Consider the following 20,695-nt stretch of genomic DNA (forward strand, 5'->3'; position numbering starts at 1 on the left):
GAATGTCGAGAGTTCGTTCATTCTTAACCTCAACTTTTTCTTCCTTATAATATCATCTACAAAATCCCTCGAGAAACCGTTACTGACTGCTATTTCCCGTATTTTCACTTTTTCTTCACTAGACTTTACTATCCTAGACGATGAACTATGGATGATTTTTTCAAGATTTTTTATTTTCTGGAAATAAAATTGAGTCTATATAGTTTCCTCAAAAGAATTTCTCTAATCCCTGGTGTTCATAAACAGTTTTCCTTTCTTTGTAATTCAAAGGAAATAGAGTTCTCTATAAAAGTTATCCAACTGATCTTTTTTTTTTCTTATTCAACTCCTACTATTGAAAAAAATATCATTTATCATGAATTAATATTTTGAAAAAATTGTATGTAAGCAGTATTGAAACAAATGAAAACCTTAACATTGTAGAATTTTTCGTTCATCGTTGATGTTTCTCACAAAAAAACTCGGTGCGAGGGAGCATTGCCAATTTAAATAATAACATATTATTTCAGTTTGTGAATATGTAATGAATCATAGAATCACAGAAAAATAAAATAAAAAACTACAAGTTGTAATCGGTCGTGATTATAGAAAAGAATGCATACGTTTTGTGGGAGCTATTATCATTTCACCTTTCAATTTTGCCAGGATACGACCGACCGAATCCAAAATTACACGTTTAATATGCGGGCTCATTAGTGATGAATCAGACCCGAGAATCGTTCGAAATTTTTGGTTAATAATGTGTAGGTTGCGTGCCAGATCGCATTTTTAAAGGTTGGAAGTTCTTTCAGGTCCATCATCTCTCGGGGCAGGTGATATGCGGGGTCACAACAAGTTTGAACTCGTTCGTTTTTTAACGACCTCTAAATATCGACCGCGAATCGCCCTTTTACTATACCGGTTATTTCTCATATAGGTCGAGCGAACGTTATCTTCGATTCGAAATAATGAGATTTTGGTTTTTTATCTGTTTTTAGGTTACACAGTGAAAACGATTCTACCTGTTTCAGTGTCGTGTAAGCTTACGTGAAATTGTTTCGAAAAATTTTTTTTGTCCTACACAATTTGAAACAGTTGCAAAACATACCTATTCCAGAATGTGGCACAAATATAATGTGGGTAAATATTTCAAGAAAACAATTGATATTTGACTATAAATATGACAGTCTATACTCTCACTTATCTATATCAAAATTTATAAGTGTACCGAATAAAAGGGGGTTACATGTATCCTTTTTCTTTGTGTGTTTCACATATTATTAATTGACGAAGTTAGCTAGTCGGTGTTATTTAATCAGAATTCAATAAAACATTCGAATGTTTTTAAATTATATTTTTCCGGTACAAGACCATGAGCTAGTTACAAAGAACAAGAAAGACCGAAAAAATTACAATGAATGACATAGAATTCAATGTAAAATATTGTAGTCCATGCTGAACCATGGAACATCGTTGGGTCAAGTGTGATGACAGACATCTGCTGTTAAAGTGTGCCTACCAGTGAGAAAACACCAAAAACATGAGAAAACTTCAATTCTCACTGCTGGAAACTGCACAATAATTTATTTTGTAAGGATAAAATTCATTTTTGAATGAACAAAAAATTATTAAGTATTGATTGATAAAACTTCAATAAATAAGAATCAATTGTTTTTGAATAGTAAAGTACAATTTTCATAATCTGGACTTGTTGATTTTTATCGACTGTAATAGATAATAATTATATTATACAAATAATTCAAATTTTCATTCGTTCCAAGCATAAAATTGTTTTGTGAGCGAGTATCGAGTATCTTGAAAAATTTCTTAGAAAAATCTCCAGCATTGTCAATGTCAAGAAGGCGTTGTTGACTCTTGGTTTGTAATGAATGTTTAATGCCTTTGTGAAAATATACGAAAAAAGGTGAACTCACGTTAATTTTTCTCAAGTATAAAGAAAACGTTTCAAAAACACAGCAAATGGCATGGATATAATTTTTCTGAAAGGAGAATTCCTGACCTCAAAACATTTGTAATTTTGTGTACAAGTCTTGATTCGAAAAATCAAAAGGCGAATGATGAAAGAATCTTTCAACCAATCACAAACAAAATTGTTCTGGTTATTAGTGTTTTTTACGGCGGCAAACATTTTCAATCTGATACTTTTTAGGATGACATAAAGTAGTTAACAAAAGGGCAGAGGGACCATGTCAATGAATAGTTTGAGAAATTTGAGAAATTGTAGTGCCACTTCTAATGTTGGGAGAGTTAAAAAATATTATTTTACCAAAAATAGAAAATTATTAATTCAATTTTACACAGGATACATGGGGAGTAAGTACTTTTAACTTAATGAAGTTTTTTAGCGTTTTCTTAGACAAAACACTCAAAAAAGGGGGGCAAACCTCGGACATGTGTTTCTGACTATTGGCCTCATCAGCGCGGTGCATCCACCGCGCTGTAAAGATGGGCAACACTTGTTTGCCGAAAGCAGGAAACAACACATACGCACGGAGTCAACAACAAAAGCCAGCCGCACATTTGTGGTTCCAGTTAGAAGACCTAGAATTCCCAGGCTACATCTAACATGACCACGTAGGCAGCTATAGCTACCTGCGTGACATCCGGGTCCAGGATATAAATACAGATAGAGATTTTATCGGGTGTGTATGATACAAATCAATAATGAAATAATTCGTGGACAAAACACTCAAAAAAGGGGGGGCAAACCGCGGACACGTGTTTCTGGGCAACATTTGTTTGCCGAAAACAGGAAACAAGTGTTGCCCATCTTTACACTTGGCTGCACCGCGCTGATGAGGCCAATAGCCAGAAACTGCTGTTGTTGTTGTCATGAAAATAGAATTAATGATTAATAAGTTTTTAACACTGTAATCATATTCATAATAGTTCAACCCATCCTCTATCGGACTTTTTACATTGGTCAGCGATATATGCATTTCCGTTTCGATTTTTATTTCAATTTTCACACCCCGCTCCATTTGACATCCAATGAAGCGGTAGTTTTAGTTTTCAAGTAATTTTTCTGTAAATTGACATCCACGTACCGTTCTCCCACATTGCATATCTTCTATGTTAATGATAATAACCCACTGCTCGAGCATCTATCTTTATTATACCTGTGTGTGAATTATATGAGTTTAAACTTTATTAACGGTTCTTGCGCTGAGCACGCCCATTTCTAAGCTGTGTTCTCGAATACCATCACTCCGGCAATGCCCTCTACTCCCACATCGAATATTCATTTCTCGTTTGTCTACATGCGCCCATCGAAGATTGCTGGCTCCATTGTAAATCATAAAATGTTTTGAAAGTTCCTAATTCTTTAGTTTTGTAATTACCAAATACTATACTGTACTACAATAAAATAAAAACCAAAGTATTCTTAAAATGTCTCAGCTTAAAAACTCTTGTAAGCTTTAATACGGTCGATAATATACACATCTAAAACAGAACATTCCAAGTCTATGAACTGACCATTGTGGTTGATATCTTCAATATATTTCATATATTTTGATAGGTGATCACACCGCCAATGCAAGACCTTTCTGCGCCTTGGCGAGTTTGAAAAATCTGCGTCCTCTAATACTGGAATGTCTGAATACTATTTTTAAATTCTTGTTGAATTGTTTTATTATGAAAACGGTTCATCATTCCGGATTTTACGTTAACTTGACTCATCGATCATCACTCTACAGTAGAGAAAGGTAAATCGACGTTGCAAGCTAGATTTTCACGTACATGATTACTTACTTGTGATGCACTGTTTGGAACATTTGGTGTAGAAATGAATATTGCTGCAGTTTTTTCCCAACACCAAACCGCCATTTTAACACCTCGACACGTGCTTCGATCACCAAGTGATCATCTTCAAGAGGAAGATTAAACTAAATATACGTACACTGTTATATCCTTATTCATACCATAGATACTTCTGCTAGGTACCTGCGTCCTAAATCAATTTCACAATGTTGTCTTATATACTACCTAGTCTCAAATTAATTTCACAATGTGTCCTTATGTAATGGTCAGGTAAATCTAACAATTGAAATATTATTTTTCTTAATATTATTTCAACAAGCTATTTCACCAATACCTACACGAAGAACTTTGGAAAGATTTTCAAGGAACTAGGTGTTAAGATGGTATTTAAAACAAGTCATACACTATATACAGAGTCTTTCAGGAAATCCAAAGGACAAAGTCGAGAATTCGGAAAAGTTTGGAATTTACAAAATCAAACGTAAGGACTGCCATGCAAAATATTATGGACAGACAAAAAGATCCATTAAAATAAGATTTAAGAAACAGCAGACCAGAAAAGTCAGCAGTAGCCCATCATATTTTGCAACAAAACCATTTCATAGACTTTAGTTCATTAGGATTAGTTAGATAAGTTAACAAAAACAGGCATCTAGAAATAAGTAAACATAATAATATTATGAATAACGATGGTGGACCAATACCTAATAGTATACTATATAGTTTGTTGAAGTAATACTTTAATTATCAGATTTACCTGAGTATTACATAAGGACACATTGTACGAGACACACGAGAATGTCTCTGATTTACAAATTTTTTATGAAAATTTTTTGAGAGACCGATGTTTGAAAAAGGATCAGTAAAATAGAAATATTTCAAAGAAAAAATTTTGCACATTATCCGTATTGCTACAGCGGTATTTTTGAATCCAGAATCAATTATATATTATCGACTCGATTCGAAATGCTTGTAAATTATTTTGTTTCGAATTTATACGAAAGGTCTAAAAGGCAATTATTATGAAAAACAAAACTTTGGATAATCGATATATAACAGGTTTTATTTATATATGAATGTAGGCTTTCAGGGCTTGCGTCAATGTTTTGGTTGGTTTCCGGGCTTTGCCGTGATCTTTTTTGGAGATTTATAACCAAAGAATACGGCAAAACCCGGAAACCAACCAAAACAGGTTATATTCATAATATAATCAAAATTTTACTGAAAACGTCTCCAAATCACCTACGAACTTTATATTTTCTACTCAGGTTCGATTTAGTTGAGGTAAAATGACTTCAAACATCGCATTCATGGCCCGACTTAGTACCACTGATGATATTTAAGGCAGATCGAAACTTTGTTATCTGATATTGAATCATGAATGCGATGTTTTTGGGCTCTGGTATCATTTAGATATTTGCTCATTGAATACTTTTACTGACACTTCGTTGATTTATATCCAACAGTTAGGTATATCTCGAGTGGAACAAGTTAATATGTGTGCAAGTCCACATTCGAGCTAATTTTATTTTAAATTATACACGAGAGCGTTTGCTTGATCAAAATTTCGAAAACTATGGGATTGCACGTAATTTGATCGGTTGAACTTGGTCTTACCTTATCGGGAACGATAATATAAACTTAAAAAACGTCACTGAATCCAAATTTTAGGATTTTTTGAAAATTATTTAGTTACAATAATTGTAATTATCTGAAAAATATGACAGCGCTTGTCATGGAGCAGCGATTTATATTCATTTTAATAGGTTGAACAGGGCTGCAAAACACTGAAAGTTGACTAACATTCAACTTTTCGTGGTTTCAAGCATTGAGGGAAATTGCTGCGTTATCTCATTGAATTTATTAATTTTTCAACCTGAAATAGTAGCAATTGAAACAATTGATAGAAATATTCTACTTGAAAAATTAAAATATGGGATATCACGGATGGTTTTTGATTGGATTCAAAGTTACTCATTAAACAGAACACAAAAAACTAAATTTGGAAAAGAATTGTCAGATGAACTTATAATTGAGAGTGGCATACCCCAGGGTAGTTTGTCAGGTCCATTGCTTTTTATTATTTACCTAAATGATATTAATCACATATCTGGATCACACTGTATAAATCTTTTTGCAGATGATACATTGGTTTATGTATACATGAAAATTTGGATCAGGCAATTGTTGAAATGAATAGGTCTTTAAATAGCATTGAAACATATTTATTTATTAATGAACTGAAACTAAATGTCAGTAAAACAAAAAGTATGATTTTGACATCATCTTATAAGTATGATCAAATTGTTTGGGCAAATTAATAATGTTAGCATTGAAATTGTGACTGAAATAAAATATTTGGGTTTTATAGTTGATAAAAATTTAAAACTAAATAGTCATGCTGATTTTATTTGTAAAAAAATATCTAAAAAACTTTTTTTTCTCTCTCGTATATGTAAAAAAGTGTCCATGTATGCTAGGTTGACTCTTTTTAAAAGCCTAATACAACCTCATTTTGATTATTGTACAACATTACTTTTTCTACTTGGTAAAAATAAAATAGCCGTTACTCAGCAATTGAATCGATGTTACAGTGTCTAAATTGGTTTTCAGTTGAAGAACGTATATTATATATGACTATGATCTTTATATTTAAGCTAAATAAAGGATTGCTACCCAATTACTTTCAAAAATTCTTATTGAGAAATAATGATTACAATACGAGAAGAAATAACAATTTTACATTAATAAAACTAACAATAAATTTGGAATGAATAGTATATTTCATAAAGGCTTAAACGAATTTAATAAACTACCACAATTTGTAAAAGAATCTAATTCAATAAACCAATTCAAGTCATCATTAAAGAAGTATATTAGTGACAGCTCATTATGATATTTGTAATTTTTGTTTTTTAATGTGAACTAACCTAACAATCTATAGATATGTATGTATATTTGGTTTTCCTTGAAAGGTACTTTAAAATGTTATTATATTTACATAGTTAATGTCCTGAGATATTTATGAATTTGTAATTTTTCTTTATTTTTTTATATTAGGCTTGCCTACTTAATAAAATAAATACAATTATTATCCGAACATTCAAGACATTTCTTGTTTTTACAATAGAATTTTTATACTTACCTATATACAATATGTTCGTGTATTTCATACTTAGTGTGAAATGTTTTAACTCTCAAAATCAACTGTAAGGTGTATATCAATTTCCTGGTTCGGTGAATTCTCATTCAAATTGAATGAACAATTTATTGAGAAGTACATGGCAACATTTTGGTTGGGAAAAAACAAATTGAAATTGTTTTTATAACATTTGAGGCAGGCTGAAATCTTTGTTCTTGATGAAGTTCTGAAATGAAAGTTTTTAAAAACTACTTCAACTGTCTCTTTAATCGTATATCGCTAAGCACGTAGGTTGGTGGTTTATTTGTTGCTTGTAGACGATACCATCAGTAATAGCATTATTATTCAATTAAATACTGGTCCGCAGCGACCTTTACCGCCTTCTGTTCATTTACAATTTAGAAGCTTCATCAGTGAATTTTAAATCCATTTCGAATGTTCAAATGTTTACTGCCTACAGAGATGAGACAGAAAGTTGAAAATTGATGGTCACCTTCCGTTTGAGAAGATAATTTGTCAATATCTGGTATGAATACGTAGTATTTTTCATTTGCATTTTGTTGATATACCATTTTCCCAAGGTGGAAAAAAATGTATACTTCTTGTACGTGCTTCGTTTGAAATTGCGAAATACATTTTTTTAATAAGAATTCCCCTCACGGGTGAATTGATTTCGTAAATAAAAAATTAATGGAATATATGTTTTAGATCCAACATCCGGCAGGTTTTCATTTTATAATTGATGAATTTTATGTATTTTTCTCGCAAATAAAAAATGCCTGTGTATATACCACCGATTACTGACCGCCCTTGTAATCACAGTACCTACATGTGACCCCAGTTTTAATGGCCAGTTCGTACCAGTATATGTGGGTTAATCATACTCTGTCCAATTCAACTCTTGTGTTTCAACATTGTAATTATGCCTGCCGTCTCTTTTATGAGAGCAGATATTTGTTATGTTGATTAAATGAAGTGCAACCTCGTTAAATGGAAGGAAAGTAGCGGAACCCTGTAATTTTCTTGAATAAAATGAAATGTCCCAAATTGATTGAAACTTGTTTCACCCTCGACAAATGATCCAAACAAAGATGTGGTTCTGATGGTAGACTGGCAATTTTATTTACGGTAAAATAACCCAAGAATTTATATCATGTGGATATTTCTCTTACTTTGGTGGAATAACCATACCTAAATGAATTTAAGGTAATGAATCATAAAACTTGCGTTTCTTTGAAACTGTTCCGTGTTATTTGACTGATGTTTTTGCCCTACTGACCAGAGTTCAGAATTTGCCATGCAGTTGAGGTCTCAAATTATTTATTCCTTGTGCATGATTGCATATTCTTCCACCTGAAAGACGGGGATGTGTATTGATCGATGTGTATATCAATCTCGCTCTGAATCGAAACTTGAACTTATAAACCTACAGTTGAGTATGAATGCATATGTTGACTAAATTGAAATGAAGGTTGCAGAAAAAGTTACAGATTGAATAAATAACAAGGTATCCAAATTTTCAAAACTCACCATTATACAGGGTGTCCCTGGACTTCCTCTTTTCCTCTCGGGAATGTATAGATGGGGTCAAAATATCACCAGTACTTCATATAACTTTTTTTCCTAAAATCCTTCGTTACCAAGTAACGGGCCCTCGAAGTTACAAAATGAAAAATGTTTTTCTTTGATAACTTTTCAAGTGAATATTCAAAATCATCCAAATTTTGGTAATTGACTAAACAAATGAATTCCTTCGATGAGCTTTCATGCAGGAGTCAGTTGTTTTGCTACAAAGTCAGGAACGGACTACCCCCGATGGTCCACACCCCAAAACTTTGAAATGACAGATATTTTTCAATATTTTTCAACAAATTAAGGTTACTTGGACAATTTTATGAATAAAAGTACTCGTGTGGAAAGTCGATCGGAGCAACGAGTCTTGATAAAAATGTAGTTTCACTCGACGACATCAAACCCGCTCCTCCACCATTATTTGAAATGAATAATTATCAAAGCAGAAATAATAATGATAACGTTAATTCAACAACATTTATCCTGAGATGTCTACCATTATTCGAAAATATTAGTTGAACTTGAGTGATATTTTCTATCTCGTAACTTGGTTACGAAGACTTTTAGGAAAAAAGTTATATGAAGTACTGGTGATATTTTGACCCCATCTATACATTCCCGAGAGGAAAAGAGGAAGTCCAGGGACACCCTGTATAAGGCAGTAATTGTAGTAAATTTTGATTGTTGCAGTACAATTATGTTTTTTTAAATTGTGAGCAATGTAATATCTTACAAAAATTACAAAATAAAGCTAGGGGGCAATACTGAATTATGAGGAACGTACACCAAATGTTGAATACTTTAATATTGATGTTAGTAAGACAGATAACTAGTAATAACATACTCGAAATAAAAGTGTTACCAACTTATCTCTCAGATCAATTAACATGTATTAACAATATACATGACCACCATGGTACTCGTAGAAGATTCTAAAATGATTTTTACGTAAACTTCAATTTGAAAATTTCAACATTATTTAGTAAAGGATTGATTATATTCAACAGTTTACCTTCGGAATTAAAGCAAATAAAGTGGTGGATATATTTAAAAATGAGGGCTAAATACGTTTATCTACAAAATTGAAATATATAATGTAACATTATTTACCCCTAGGAATCTATATGTAACATTTTAAAATGATTATAACTTATAGTTACTCAATGTTATTTAAGAGAGATATATTCAAATGAATCAACAGGATGTTCTAGTACCCTAATGTAAATTTTGTGCCGATATGTCTGTCGAAATATGTTTTTCCGTTTGCTTGCCGATAGTCCCCTACGAACTTTAACCCTCAAAAGTCGAAACATGTGCGGGGCAAGGATTAACGAGATCTTATAGTTTAACATGCGATTTTCTGCGATATAGGTTGAACTGATAGGTAGTGAAAATCCATTGTCAGGCCCCTGGGCTCAAACACCGTTTCGCCTAACGGTCGATTGAATAAGTGAAACAAACCATTTTTCGACAACCCAACCGGATACCGTGCCATATATATAATCTCGGAGCCTGGGCTATTGCTTCAAAGGCCATATTACCGAATGCACCCTCAATATCCTAAAAATCAGCTGAAAGTACTTTCTTGTTCTAGTAGGCATATTCTGCTTTTTCATATGAACTTTTGTAATAAATAATTTTTTTTAATGTTGAAAAATGTGTTTAAAGCAATGATGTTATATATTACAGGCTTCACTGGCACTCAATGTGAAATTGACATCGACGAATGCAAAGATAAACCATGCTTGAACGGAGGTATCTGTCACGACCTTATCAATTCCTTCAAATGTTCCTGCGCCACGGGTTTCACCGGATCAAGATGCCAAATAAACATAGACGACTGCCTATCGAATCCTTGCCGGAACGGAGGCGTCTGCCACGATTCCATAGCCGCGTATACCTGTGAATGTCCTCCCGGATTCAACGGATTATCCTGCGAAACGAACATCAATGACTGCCTTTCTTCGCCTTGCTTGCACGGAGAGTGCATCGATGGGGAAAATTCTTTCACTTGCACATGTCATCCCGGATATTCCGGTAACCTTTGTCAACATCAAATCAACGAGTGTGAGTCTAATCCTTGTCAATATGGTGGTACGTGTCAAGATTTGGTCAATGGATACCAGTGCCTCTGCAAACCTGGCACTTCGGGACCTAACTGTGAAATCAACGTCAACGAATGCCATAGCAACCCTTGTAGGAACAGCGCCAGATGCGTGGATGGCATTAACAGGTACTTTTAGAGAATAACCCAGTTTTAAATGAGGAAATAATTTGCTCTAAATTTTTTTCATGCACTCAGTGGTTACCCATATTATGATCCGTAAGTTATATGTTGATGTTTGTTTGTCTTTTGTTTGTGGATGTTACTATTGTGCATGAAATCTGGGCATCTGGTTGTCCTCAAAAACAAAAGCATTATAGGCATGTAGTGATTCAGTTCAGGGAAATGAAACTAATTGATTTTTTATTTCAGTTATGTTTGCGAATGCATACCTGGATATACTGGAAGGCATTGTGAGAATGACATAGATGAATGTTCATCAAATCCATGTGCAAATGGAGGGGTGTGCATTGATCTGGTTAACGGATTTAGATGTGAATGTCCCAGAGGATATTTCGATGCACGCTGCCTGAGCGACGTTGATGAATGTAAATCTAATCCCTGTAAACACGGAGGTAGTTGCGAAGACGGAGTCAATCAATTTATTTGCCATTGCTTGCCTGGGTATGGAGGAAAGCAGTGCGAGATCAATATTGATGAATGCGCCTCAAATCCTTGCCAACATGGTGGTAACTGTCGGGATCATCTTGCTTCCTATACTTGCGAATGCATTCCTGGTTATTCAGGAATCAATTGCGAATACAACATTGACGATTGTGCTATGAATCCTTGCAAAAATGGTGGCAGCTGCATTGACCTGGTGAATGATTTCAAATGTGTTTGTGAAGTACCTTTCACTGGAAGGGAATGTCAAGAGAGATTAGATCCTTGTCAACCAAATTTGTGTCAACACAACGCCAAATGCACACCAAGTTCGAATTTCATGGACTTTGCCTGCACCTGCAGTGTAGGATATACCGGGAGATTCTGCGAACAAGATGTTGACGAATGTGTTGTTTCGAAACCTTGCAGAAATGGCGCTACTTGTAGAAACACCAATGGATCCTACATGTGTATTTGTATGAGGGGTTATCAAGGAAAAGACTGTGCCACCAACACTGATGACTGTGCTTCATGTAAGTAACATGTTCTCACTAGCGTTTGAACTGTGACCCTATTGTTCATTTTCTTCAGCTCCCTGCCAGAATGGAGGAACCTGTTTGGACGAGATAGGACAGTTTTTGTGCCTTTGCGTTAATGGATTTGAAGGAAGGCAATGCGAAATAGATATAGATGAATGTTTTTCAAACCCTTGTCAAAATGGAGCAACATGTAACCAATATGTCAACTCATACACTTGTACCTGTCCTCTAGGATTCTCCGGTATAAACTGTCAGACGAATGATGAAGACTGCACTGAAAGTAGCTGTATGTACGGAGGAACTTGTATCGATGGTATCAACTCATATATTTGCACATGCAAGCCTGGGTAAGTACTGTGTTCATTATTACTCTTCATCAATTTGTTATCAATTATTTGCTTTACAGCTACACTGGTTCTAATTGTCAAAACAGAATCAACCTATGTGACAGTTCTCCGTGCTTGAATGGCGCTACTTGTCAGGACCATACATCACATTATACCTGTCACTGTCCTTTCGGCTACACTGGAAAGAACTGTGGTGAATATGTCGATTGGTGTGCAACAAATCCTTGTGAGAACCACTCTACTTGTCAACAAGTCAAAAATCAATATTCTTGTGTATGTGGACCTGGCTGGACTGGAAAAGTATGTGATGTTGAAATGGTTAGTTGCAAAGATGCTGCAACAAAAAAAGGTAATACGATTATAAGCATTTAGTTCTTCGAGGTATTTAATTCATTTTTTAGGTGTTCCGTGGAAATTACTGTGCAATAATGGAACTTGTGAAACAATTGGAAATTCACATAGATGTCACTGCAAGGAGGGATATACTGGGTCATACTGCCAAAAAGAAATAAATGAATGTGAATCAGCTCCATGTCAGAATGGTGCGACCTGTAAGGATTTGATAGGTTCCTACAGTTGTATATGTCCTAAAGGATTCCAAGGCCAAAATTGTGAACTGAATGTTGATGATTGCCAACCTAATCCTTGCCAGAATGGTGGTACTTGTCATGACTTGGTTGACAGCTTTCTGTGTTCTTGTCCACCTGGAACTTTGGGTTACATCTGTGAAATAAATATAGATGATTGCCGACTCGAATCTTGTCACAACAATGGAACATGTATAGATCGAGTGAGAGGATTTGATTGCAAATGTCCGCCTGGATTTGTTGGACCGCGATGTGAAGGGGATATTAATGAATGTTTATCAAATCCTTGTTCCAATCCGGGAACATTAGACTGTGTTCAACTGGTGAACGACTATCAGTGCAACTGTCGACCTGGTTATATAGGACACCATTGCGAGCGCAAAGTAGATATATGCGCGGGTAACCCTTGTGTTAATGGAGGAGTATGTATTCCTACTCATTCAGGTCATAAATGCACATGTCCAGACGGTTTCTATGGTACCAGATGCGAGTTTAGTGGATACGATTGTGATTCAGATCCTTGCAAGAATGGTGGAATTTGCCGAATATCAGACGGAGGTGGTTATGTTTGCGATTGCCCACCTGAGACTACAGGCATAAATTGTGAGGTAGATCTGATAAACGAATGCGATAGCAATCCCTGTTTACATCCTGATGCAGTTTGCCAGAATAAATTAGGTGACTACATTTGCTACTGTCCAGCTAGACACATTGGTAAAAATTGCGAGATTTATGATCGTACCGCTCCAGCAGGAATCGGAAAACCCATCAGGCCATCTCAAGACTTCAAAAGCTTTTACGAAAAAGATCTAGAAAAACAGCGTCAGCAGTGCCTGATGAACAAATGCCCAATGAAAAGAGGAGACATGGTGTGTGATGAAGAGTGTAACACTTATGCTTGTGATTTCGATGGTCAAGATTGTTCACTAGGAATCAATCCTTATGCGAACTGTACAGCTCCTACTAAATGTTGGCAGGTGTTTGGAGACGGCAAATGCAATGAGGACTGTAATAATGCCCAGTGCCTTTTTGATGGAAGAGATTGCGAAAAGAAACTTCAAGCCTGTAATCCAATCTATGATGCTTACTGTCAAAAACATTATGCAAATGGATATTGCGATTATGGTTGTAATAATGCCGAATGTAATTGGGATGGTTTGGATTGTGAAAACGAACCGCCAAATTTAGCAGATGGTGTTATATCCATGATTATTTTAATGGATATGGAAGGCTTCAAGAAAAACCTGGTTGCTTTTTTAAGAGATACTAGTCATCAGCTGAGAACTATATTGGTGGTAAAGAAAGACCAGCTAGGAAATGACATGATTTATCCTTGGATGGGCACTGCACCAACAAACAGCCTACAGGACTACAATTTCAAGCAGAAACACCATATAGTTTATTCGGAGCAAACCCAAACAGGTGTTAAAGTATACCTTGAAATTGATAACAGAAAATGTTCGACAATAAACGAAAACCTGGAAAACTGTTTCCAAACAGCTAGTGCTGCTGCTGAATTTTTGGCAGCTAAGGCATCGAAACATACTCTGTCATCAACTTTTCCCATCTATCAGGTGAATGGTTCAAATGGATTAGATGAAGATGAAAATCCACCGGCCAATGCGAAATATGTTTTGATAGGTGTTTTGTTGGTAATTGTTTTGTGCTCGGTCGTGTTTTTGATCGTACAGACTCAAAGAAAACGAGCGGCTGGTATAACTTGGTTTCCTGAAGGATTTTTAAGAACCAACTCTGGAACCAGAAGAAGATCTCGTAGGCGCGGTCCAGAAGGTCAGGAACTCCGAAATCTTAGTAAAAACCCATCAATACCTGGAATGGAAGTCGATCCCAACAGTCATCATGGTCACATTCCCCAATGGTCAGATGATGAAAGCGATATGCCACAGCCTAAACGTTTCAGAGGCAACGACTTGGGATATTCCAGTGATCACACGGTTATCACAGAATATGAAGAAGCTGCCGAGCCTCGTTGGACACAGCAACATCTCGATGCCGCTGATATAAGGCCTGTTGCTATGCTGACGCCACCTCAAGGAAATGAACATGTAGACATAAATGCAAGAGGACCTTGCGGAATGACTCCCATCATGGTTGCGGCGGTTAGAGGCGGCGGAATGGATACCGGCATCGACGAAGACGAGGACGATGGAGCAGGAGCTATTATACAAGACTTGGTGGCACAAGGGGCAGAGCTGAACGCTACCATGGACAAGACAGGAGAGACATCTCTTCATCTAGCGGCCAGGTAATAATTACTTCTTGTTTTGGAATTAACTGTTGGGTCTCAAATTATTTGTTGAAAAAGTATACAGACAGACTGATTTTAGTCATTGTAGCATAGGTCCGATTTTTTTGGGAAAAAATTAAATTAGATTCCTTACATCCAAATATATCCCACATCTATGATTTTTCGGTTATTATTTGTTGTTTACATGTTGAGTCAAATAGGCTTTTTGTTCAATGTTTTTGGCAGATTTTCAGGAATTTTCTGTGACTCAAGATTCATAAATAATATTCCACACAAAAAAGTTTAGTGTTCAACTAAAAATAATTCAGGTACGAAATACCTCACACCAACCAAAAAAATTCAAAATTGAAAATTTTGTTTCAACATGGTAACATTTAGTTATTCTAGTATGTTTTAGGGTTTAAATTAAACGATGATTACAAATTTAATGTTGTGGTCGATTATTAGTTATTATGAGTTCAATTCAAATAGAAATGTATTATTATTTAGTATCTTGTTTTGGTTTAAAAGAAAATATGATATGTGTTAGTTTTTCTATCATGGTGTTCCACTGAAACCATGCCATTCCTGAACACTGGATAGAAATAAATAAGATTATTTTTCAATAAAATAGACCCTTTTCAAGAACTCTTGTTTATGAACACATGTGTAAGGTGTACAACTTACTCACTTAACTTTACAACTTACTCACTTACTGTACAACTCAATATATTTTACATTATGACTAGTGATATTTTCTATCTCAAACTTTGAATATTTGTAGGTACTCTATTACAAAACTTCATCAATGTATGAACATAAAAAATTGAATTTTCTGCATATCTGATACTGCATTTATTGTAAAAGAGATGTGTATTTATGTCATGAGGCATTAATAGGCAGACAATATAATTTGTTATCTTCCTTGTTTTTAGTATGAAAGAATACTGAAACTTCCACATATAATTACAGTACAATTACTTTCCAGATATGCCAGAGCAGATGCCGCAAAGAGGCTTCTAGATGCAGGAGCAGATGCTAATGCTCAAGACAACACTGGAAGGACACCTCTTCACGCAGCTGTTGCTGCTGATGCTCTTGGAGTATTCCAGATTTTGTTAAGGAACAGAGCCACCAATCTCAATGCTAGAATGCACGAGGGCACTACACCCTTGATTCTTGCAGCACGTCTAGCTATTGAAGGAATGGTACAGGATCTCATAAGTGCCGAAGCTGATATCAATGCTGCAGATAACTCAGGAAAAACCGCTCTCCATTGGGCTGCAGCCGTTAACAATGTAGAAGCTGTTAATATTTTATTATCTAATGGAGCGAACAGAGATGCTCAAGATGATAAGGTGGGTGAAATTGTTTTTTATTACTTGGTTTGTGTATAATATGTAATGTTTTTTAGGATGAAACACCACTGTTCCTAGCTGCTCGTGAAGGTTCATATCAGGCTTGTAAGGCTTTACTGGAAGCTTATGCAAACAGAGAAATTACTGACCACATGGATAGACTACCCCGAGATGTCGCCAGTGAAAGACTGCACCATGATATTGTGCGACTGTTAGACGAACATGTCCCCAGGAGTCCACAAATGGTCAACGTCATTCCCAATAATAATATGATGAGTAAGTCAACTAATGGATATTTGTTTACAAAATTAATACAAATTTTACAATTTCAGCATCGCCTACTGGTCACATGTTGCAACAACCAACAGTTATTGTTCCTAAGAGGCAGAAATCTAAGAGGCCTAGTAAAAATAGCAGTCCTACAAGTCCAGAAGGTGATGCAATACCTAATCCCGGAAGTATACGTCGGAAAGCCAGTGTTAAAAAGAACAACAATAATAATAATAACAAGAAGACTTCTCAACACAATGAAGTTCCCCAAAGTGTAGATTCTATAACTTCCACTCTCAGTCCAGTTGAGTCTCCCATGACAAATCTGCCCAGTCCATATGATGCGACATCACTGTACACTAACATGAGTTTACAAAGTCTCATGGGTAACAAACAACCTCCTCCCTACGAAGATGCTATGAAAAACCCGCAAAATAATCATGCTTTCACTTTGGACAATAATTATAGTGCCTTCAATATATTTCCAGACCCAGTGTTGATGCAACAACGGCAAATGCAAGCTAATACACTCAGTCCCCCATATTCCAACCAGTCTCCCCCTCATTCGGTTCAATCAAACATGTCTCTCTCTCCCCAGGGGTATAACGGTTCGCCATCTCCGGCAAAAAACCGACCTTCCCTTCCCACCAGTCCTACGCATATTGCTGCTATGAGAGCAGCAACACAACAAAAACACGGCGGCGTTCCTCAAACACAAATTCTCCAGATGGGCTTTGACTTCAGTCAGACAGGACTTGATCTTCCCATGACCTATTCTGGTTTAACGAGTACCACTCCAGCCTCGTTGCACCCCCAACAATTTCAACATCAGAACTATTATTTAACACCCCCTTCTCAACATACTGACCATTTACTACCCGATAATTTTCCCACTCCTAGCCCAGAGAGTCCTGGACATTGGTCATCAAGTTCACCGCGGTCATGCAACTCGGATTGGTCGGAAAACATAGCCAGTCCGAATACTTATGTGTCCTCAGGACATCAGACCAACAAAGGCTCCGATGCTATATATATTTAAGTGTTGGACACGAGTTGTGATCTTGTTATATCTCGATTGAGATGTTTTGCACAAAATGACAGGCCGCACTCAAATAATGTGAAACCTTTTGGGAAGTTTTTTTTATTCTCACAATTTCATGGTATTGCACACAATTTTTCAAAATCTCAAATATTTTATATTCAATTCAAATTTCATAACATAATTGAAAGTAAATTGCTTTAATACCAAAATACATTCCATATTTCATGTTCGTGTTCAGCATGTGAGATAAAATAAACAAAGTTTTCTAATGGATTTTAGCAAGACAGGTTATTCATGAATATTTTGGAAATAAGTTAAATGTTGTTGCAGTTAATGTATTGAAAACTCAGGGTGATTCAAAAGGAAAGAAGAAGTGTGATCCTAATTTTTTTATAGTATGCACAGTTCAAAACTATTTTCTAACTGCCAGAAATAATTGAAGAATAATACCTACTCGTAAATATGGCATTTGAACTATTATTTTGAACAAAATTCATTGTGTTCAATACTAGTGACAGAATTTCAAAAGTGAATATCGCACAACTACAAAGTAAAGCACACTATTGCCAGTAATTAGTATGTGTCAAAACCATATTCTGATAAGTTTTTTTTATCAACATTTTTATATATTATTTATTTTTCATAATTTCTGAGTTTTAACTGTATATTTCAGTTACTAAAATTCCTGGTTCATGACAACTCCGGAGTTTTGAATCAATATCCTGTCCTATTCTTTTATGCAATTTTATGTTTCTGTATGTTACAATGATAGGAAGTTATCAATCGTTATCCCAAAATGTTGATTTCAGTTTCTCAATTTTTTGTTCAAAATTGGTATTTTAATTTCTGTATTTAGAAGAAGAATATACCTGTCAATATAATCTTCATTATATAAAAATTAAAAAGTTTTGCATCGATTGAGTGCGGCACAATGTAATAAGTGGTCTCATTTTTAGTAAGTGCCTATCGATTGAAGGCTAATGTACTAAGTTACAGTACTGCCAACATCCATTTGGACCAATCAAATATCCAAAAATCTTACTCTTGTGCCTTGATATGCCTTGTTATTTTGAATGTGTTTGTAATATTATATAGAATACATAAATTCATTTTGTACATATCTTAGTATATTATTGTTAGATTAGTGTTACATTGATCCAACAAGTATTTCACTATTTAAATTTATATGTTTGCAAAGAAACATTTTATTTATTATATTTCTTCAACAAATGAGTATATTTTCCTTCTTTCTGAAATCCTTGTAATATCTGTTATTGATAAATGCAAACATATGAATTTTCTTCTTGGTATTAATTTAATTACTCAAAATTCATGACATTTTTTTGTAATTTTACTGGTAGATTAGTTCAGTCTCTCTATTTTTCCTTGTATTTTTGTGCAGAAATTTAAAATTCGTAAGGTTTTATTTTGCGAGTCTGTGATTCAAATGTAATTATAACAACAATTTGACAATATCGTATGACGTTAGTGATATTAAGAATAAATTAAAATCATATTTTTGATAATTTTTATATAAAAAACGCACATTCCACCTTTTGGATTGAAAAAATGTCTTTCAATTGTTATACAGTTCATATAGACAAACGTATGCAGTAGAAACGTGATTTAGGAGTTAATATATCTTTCATCTTGAAGAATCTCAGAAATAAAGATACTAACGCCGTAATTGCTGTTCTATAATGTATGTTACACTTTGTGTATATTAAAAAATCAGTTGGTAGTAGATCATATATTTATAATTATATATTCCTATTGAAATCAGCTGATTTTTATTGTAAAAAGTACTGATTAGATATTTTATGGTAATGATCATGATTTTGATAATTAGTTTTTGTTTTAGCAAATGCTGCTATCCAGTTATCAGCAGTTGCTTTTTCATCTTTTATTTTAGTTTAAGGTCACATGCTTTGTACTATATACTTTTAAATAAATACGTTTTGTAATAATATTTTTTTTTTTTTTAATAAATGATTTGGAGTTACAAAACTTCTCAAATGAAAATTTAAAATAACCTTCAAATCCGGGGAATTTCTTGCCCTCTCCCCTACTATATTTTGTGTGACATTTCAGTCCATAATAAATTGTCCTATCAAGTTCTAATTTATAATCCATTCATTATAAACTCTAGTATGTATAAGAAATTCATAACTATTTTTGTCTCATTTTAGATTTATTTTTTGGGAAATTATTCTATTTTCGTCTTTTTTTTCTTTTTATCTTTTAACTTATGAATAGAACTATTCACCGTTAATCAGCTGCCGCCCCCATACGAACGACAACTCTCAGAAGTTGAGAAACTTGTGCGAGCTAAGGACTAACGAGGTCTTACCTTTTAACGTGTGATTCCTAACACGGTGTACTAGTGTATATATGGAAAGTCAAACAATGTAAAATATTTATAACCTTAAATACACTAATATTAACTAAATACTATAATAAAACCTTTAAAGCATTTGTCATTACTTTACCATGAACGGAAGAGTTGAATTTGACTTCTTGAATTATAAAGCTCTTCCAAAGTATAGTAATAATAACAATTCCAATAAACATAAGTTGTTTATACTTGGGAAAAAAATATAGAAAATAATGAAAACGTTCAACTGATTCGCTTAAATAAAAATGTATGAAATATTGGTGATGATATAATAATTTATGACTAAATATATTTTGCAAGATGTTTTTTGAACTTTATTTTGAAGACATTTTTCAAAGAATTTGTTAGATTATTATATGCTTCAAAACCACTCCAATTAATCGATTGCTAATCAATACTTGAATATATTTTTTGAATGCCTTGTTGAATTCCTTGTTGAAGGCTATAATGTGTGATTTTTCAAACAATTTCATCTCATCAAAATTATTATATTGATCATAAAAATATCCACAGCATGGAAAAATTGCAAATTTGAAGAAAATTTAAGGTTGGGATGTGATCAACTTTGTTAACTTCAATTGTAAAGAGTATAATATATGAGCTTACATGAAAATATTTAGAAAACATCAGAAAGCGGTCTAAAAGTGCTCAAAGAGGGTCTAGGAACCGTTAAAAGCATATGGAAATCTTTAAAAAACCTATGAAAAATGTAAGACAAAATACGTC

The 20,695-nt window shown here is 34.4% G+C and overlaps 1 protein-coding gene across 2 annotated transcripts in view; it reads left to right on the forward strand.

Moving 5' to 3' along the window:
* The window catches only part of N (neurogenic locus Notch protein), a 196,344-nt gene extending 176,794 nt beyond the window's left edge, over window positions 1-19,550 (forward strand). The window contains exons 9-17 of one of the 2 annotated variants that reach the window (XM_023158033.2): window positions 10,166-10,709; window positions 10,779-10,799; window positions 10,953-11,716; window positions 11,775-12,069; window positions 12,129-12,418; window positions 12,471-14,922; window positions 15,893-16,262; window positions 16,319-16,538; window positions 16,595-19,550. In XM_023158033.2, coding sequence (XP_023013801.2) covers window positions 10,166-10,709; window positions 10,779-10,799; window positions 10,953-11,716; window positions 11,775-12,069; window positions 12,129-12,418; window positions 12,471-14,922; window positions 15,893-16,262; window positions 16,319-16,538; window positions 16,595-17,571 — 5,933 coding nt within the window. In that variant the 3' untranslated portion in view covers window positions 17,572-19,550. The remainder of the gene's footprint in view (window positions 1-10,165; window positions 10,710-10,778; window positions 10,800-10,952; window positions 11,717-11,774; window positions 12,070-12,128; window positions 12,419-12,470; window positions 14,923-15,892; window positions 16,263-16,318; window positions 16,539-16,594) is intronic. The other variant, XM_023158034.2, reaches the window with a different exon arrangement.
* Window positions 19,551-20,695: the final 1,145 nt, after the last annotated feature.

This window comes from Leptinotarsa decemlineata, unplaced genomic scaffold, assembly GCF_025532065.1.
Source record: "Leptinotarsa decemlineata unplaced genomic scaffold, Ldec_3_MD MMD2_tig00000199_RagTag_RagTag, whole genome shotgun sequence".
Taxonomy (NCBI): domain Eukaryota; kingdom Metazoa; phylum Arthropoda; class Insecta; order Coleoptera; family Chrysomelidae; genus Leptinotarsa; species Leptinotarsa decemlineata.